Source organism: Bombina bombina, chromosome 2 (genome assembly GCF_027579735.1).
Source record: "Bombina bombina isolate aBomBom1 chromosome 2, aBomBom1.pri, whole genome shotgun sequence".
Taxonomy (NCBI): domain Eukaryota; kingdom Metazoa; phylum Chordata; class Amphibia; order Anura; family Bombinatoridae; genus Bombina; species Bombina bombina.
The window spans coordinates 1,291,510,630-1,291,515,749 of NC_069500.1; the positions used below are offsets into that span (position 1 = coordinate 1,291,510,630).

General features: G+C 36.0%; 1 protein-coding gene across 1 annotated transcript; it reads left to right on the forward strand.

Annotated features, from left to right (window-relative positions):
• Positions 1–2,419: 2,419 nt before the first annotated feature.
• FGFBP1 (fibroblast growth factor binding protein 1) lies at positions 2,420–4,899 on the forward strand. Its single transcript, XM_053700891.1, has 2 exons — positions 2,420–2,523; positions 3,737–4,899. Exon 2 carries the CDS (start codon positions 3,764–3,766, stop codon positions 4,469–4,471), a length of 708 nt encoding a protein of 235 aa, XP_053556866.1. The 5' UTR covers positions 2,420–2,523; positions 3,737–3,763; the 3' UTR covers positions 4,472–4,899.
• Positions 4,900–5,120: the final 221 nt, after the last annotated feature.

A 5,120-nucleotide genomic window follows, 5' to 3' on the forward strand; every position in this document is an offset into this window, starting at 1 on the left:
CTTCAGTAAAGCTCCTCTGTGAAAAGCACAAAATTGCGCTTAAATAAGCTACTCCCATGTGTTAACCAGGCCATAGAATAAGTCACTGAGCTGCTGTTCGTTACTGACAGATTTCTTCTCTTCTTGTATCTCTTTCAAATGAGGGGTCACTTGCCCCCTATCTTAAACATTAGGGGAAATGGGGGCTCCATTATAATGACCCCTCACCCTTGGTTTAAACAGCATTTTCAATGCTGCTGCAGGTAATCACTGTATTTATGGCTTTCACCTGCAACTTTCAGGGGCTTGTCCTAGTAAGTTGCCTGGGGTGGAGATACAAGCATCCAAAGACGTCTTCCCCTCGTCTCGCTACCAGCTTCGGCAGTTTGCCCCACCTACTTATGACATCACCACGGGTGAAAGCTTACAGAGAAGAGACATTGATGTGAAAAGGAGCTGTAGTCTCCTTTTCATAATTCCAGTGCGGGGATTTTCAGGATCCAGGTCAGGAAGACTCCCTGGAGGACAAACCTGTGTTCGTCATCAACACTGCGGGAGATATGTGCATGATGAGGATGACTTGTCATGCCCATCTAAGTGGTTAGAGGCATAGAAAGGTCAAAACTGAAGTGTAAATGGGTGCATTTCAATTTTAAACAGGAGAATGTTTGCAATATACTTCCATTAGAAAAAATGCTTCTACTAAATGATATTACTGTGTTTTTAGAGGCATATGCACATATGCTGTGTGGACCCATGCGCCACTATTCAACATTATTCCTGCCAAGATAGCTGGCAGTAGTGTGTATTGTGTCAGTAAAGACTTTATTTGTGTCATATACACCTCTGCAGACTCTCTGAAAAGGTGTGCCCTTTTAATACTGGTGCAAGAACCTCACAGGATATGTGCGTATGCCACTGAAAAACAGTTATATATTTTACTAGAAGCATTTTTATGATAGAAGAATATTGCAAAATGCTTCTATTTAAAACTGAAATGCACAAATGTGCATTTCAAATTTGACTTTTCTTTCCCTTTAAAGTGAATGTAAATTTTGATAAACCAGTGCCTGGTTTTTAATAATCCTATTAAAAACAGGGGCACTTTCATTCATCAAACTTTACATTTCACTGGTTTTGTTAAAATACTTACCTTTTCTTCTTGAAAGCCGCTCCAGAGCTCCCCCCTCCTGTCGCAAGCCTCTACATATGTCAGCAATGAAGATTCCGGCATCCTCCATTCACGGCTCCCCCCTCCCGCCGGGGGAATCATTGCCTAAAGAGACGCTGTGATTGGAAAAAGGCCAGGATCATCATTTCTGACATAGGAAGAGACTTGCGACGGGCAGGGAAAGTGCTGGAGCGGCTTTCACGAAGAAAAGGTAAGTATTTTAACAAAACCAGTGAAATTTGATGAATGAAGTTGCCCCTGTTTTTAATAGGATTATTAAAAAACGGGCACTGATTCATCAACATTGACATTCACTTTAATGTAATAATTATGAGCACACATCAATTATCATATAAAGTTTGCTACTTCAGGATTTTGCTACCATTTGGATGAACTTTTTTGATGCAAATACAGTATATGTTGCTTTTTACCCAGAATGTTCTGTGTTCCAGTGAGATTTAGAAAAGTTATACTAAATATGCTGTCATTGAATAGATCTCTGGACAGATTATCACCCAGGGCCACTCTTAGCATTTGCAGAACCATGGGCCCCTCAACCTATCCCCCCATACTCCCCTCCCCCTGTATGCTCTTTACCCTTGTCCCAACATTCAGTGTCTTCTATATAATGAATAACACTATAGTATACATCTCTTGATACAATAAACACTTCTTTATAATCTAAATACAGGATGTATATTGCACCTTCTTATATCCTCATTCCTGGTTACACTAAGTGCAGAGACTGTGGTGGGATCCCCTCTTGCCGCGCCCAAAGGGCAGGCCTGTTAGCAGCAATGCACCATCAGGTGTGAGATTTGTTAGGTATTCTTCTTTTCTGGGGATGCTGGAAAACTTTAGAAGGAAGGGTGTGGCGCCCTGAATAGAAATATTACAGTATAATAGTATTATTTAATCATTAGGAAGATAATTATTAACTAGAACAAAGATTGCATTTATAAATGTACACAAACATGCATAGCATTTGCTTTAAAAACAAGTATATAAATATCTCTTTTGCATGGATTAGATATTTATGTTGGATGTAGAATTCTAGTTTATTCCGTAAAACTTAAAAAAAAAATACTACAAAACTGACAATAGAAAAACAGGAAATGTATGTCATGTGGAACATCAAACAAGTTACTTAACAGAGAGAATTAGGCTATTATAATGGTTTAAAAGAGACCTGGCTTGTTTCCAGGGAGGCGTGTCAGGAGGACTGAGTCACATTTTATGGATAATCTTTAAGATCTTACGAAGGTGTGTCCTTTACAGTTTATAAATACGTCTGTACCGGGCGAGTAGTAACACATGTTGTAGAGTAGGAGACAACATTAGCAGGCATAATACATAGTATCCCAAGCTACAAGGTATGTATGTTTAGTTTTACTAAATGACTTATTTATTCATGTTTTATCTCTGTATCCCTATTGTAACTACCTATTAGCTGTTTTAACTTTTAATGTTGCACTTGCTAGTGGTGCTCATCAACTATTTCTCTATCTATCTATCTATCTATCTATCTCTGTATCTATCTATCTATCTATCTATCTATCTATCATCTATCTATACTTCCATCTCTCTATCTATCTATCTATCTATCTATCTATCTCTATCTATATCTGTCTAACATTTATTGGTTTTAGCATTGCTAGCAAATGTTGTCTGGTATCTTTACCATATTGGTTGAAATCTGTATGCAATATTATTATATTCATATTACTGCTACACTATTGTTATTTTGTTATTTTAGCATTTGAGTCATTGCACTAAAATCTGTCTGTCTATATCTATCTATCTATATATCTATCTATCTATCTATCCAGTGTATATATATTTAGATTTATTTAGATTTTTAAGGGAAATGTTTTACATTCAGCAGATCAATGTTATAAAACTAGTCATTAAAGGGACAGTCTACACCAGAATTTTTATTGTTTTAAAAGATAGATAATCCCTTTATTACCCATTTCCCAGTTTTACATAACCAACACAGTTATAATAATACTTTTAACCTCTGTGATTATCTTGTATCTAAGCCTCTGCAATCTGCCCCTTTTTTCAGTTCCTTTGACAGACTTGCATTCTAGCCAATCAGTGCCTGCTCCCAGATTACTTCACGTGCACGAGCACAGTGTTATCTATATGAAATATGTGAACTAACACCCTCTAGTGGTGAAAAACTGTTAAAATGCATTCTGAAAGAGGTGGGCTTCAAGGTCTAAGAAATTAGCATATGAACCTCCTAGGTTAAGCTTTCAACTAAGAATACCAAGAGAACAAAGCAAAATTGGTGATAAAAGTAAATTGGAAAATTGTTTAAAATTACATGCTCTATCTGAATCATGAAAGTTTATTTTGGCCTAGACTGTCCATTTAATAAATGCATTTTTTTTGTTGTTGCTGCTTTTTATGCATACATTTTTTTGTTGTTGACCACTATACAACAAATACTAACAAACATTTCATAAGTACCACTAGCAATGCCAAATAGAATAAAGAGGTGTGTTTATGTGTGTGTATGTCAGAGAACTAAAAATAATATGTATTAAATCATTGATAATTCTTTTATTTTTATTACAGAAAAGGAAACACTAACAAAGCAAAATCATGAAGTTTAAAAATGTTATGTTTGTAAGCGTCCTGATTCTTTTGGCATCCCACATGCTTTTGGTGGAATGTAACAATCAAAGGGAAGGAAAAAAAGACAAAGAGGGAGCTGGAAACACAAAACAGAGGGGTGCAGCTAAAGGAGAAAAGAAACAAGCTGCTGCAAACCCAAAAGAAAAGGAAAATAAACCTAAAGGAGGGAAAAGCTCACTTCAAGGCAAATTTGCAACCAAGGACAAGTCAGAGTGCATTTGGTCAGTGACCCAAACAGAGACTGTGATTTTAAATGTAGAGTGTACTAAGGGAGAGTCTAAAATTTCCTGCACATTTGGTGGAAACCCAGCATCCTGTGCTAAATATACAGAAAACCAAAAGAACTATTGGAAACAAATTACTAGAGCTTTAAGGAAGCAGAAAAACATTTGTCAAGATCCCAAAGCTATTCTGAAATCAAAAGAGTGTAGAAAAGGACCACCAGATGCTCACTTGAGTCTCATCAGCTCTGGCCAGTCGGCATCAGAGGATACAGGACGTAACCATGGAGAGTTAAAGCCAACGCCCAATGTCAACGCAGATAAAACCACTACAGAGTGCAAAGAGGATCCTGATGTTGCTGAAAATAAAAGAGCAGCCTTAGAATATTGTGGAGATTCATGGAGTTCTTTCTGCAATTTTTTCTTCTCCATGGTACAGAGTAAAAGCTGCTGATAACACATGCCATGTGTGAGATCTTTATAAAATACATGCCATGTGTGAGATCTTTATAAAATACATGCCATGTGTGATATCTTTATAAAATACATGCCATGTGTGAGATCTTTATAAAATACATGCCATGTGTGATATCTTTATAAAATACATGCCATAATAAGTAATGTATATATTTCTGCAAAGCCTATTTTGTTTTCTAAATGTGTATTTAAATTTCAGTTCAAAGCATTGTTTTTCTTATTAATATATTTATATTTGTTTTTTAGGTTAAACTTTCACTACAAATGTATAAATATATAAAGTCTTCTTCAGTTTTTAAAGCTGAAAATGTATTGGTCTCTATGACTGTTCAGTACTATGTACTTTATATTCTATAATATGCTCAATTGTATTCAATAAATTTTTAAATGCATTTAAAATTATAATTCAGTGTCTTAAGATATTTTAAAAAAAAAATCACAGGGTGTATTTTGGTGAAGGCACATGGGAGAACGATCTAATTAAAATGGCAAATGGAGAAATAGCATAAATGCCAGAAGTGGTAGAAAACAGGGGTGGGCATCATTGCACAAAGGGGAACAAGTGAACTGCAAATGGGAAATGTAATGACACTAAAGTGGTATTGAATGGAACAGGAATGGTAAAT

Excerpts from the sequence above, each read along its gene's own strand:
- FGFBP1 (XM_053700891.1), top strand. The coding sequence starts at position 3,764 with ATGAAGTTTAAAAATGTTATGTTTGTAAGCGTCCTGATTCTTTTGGCA.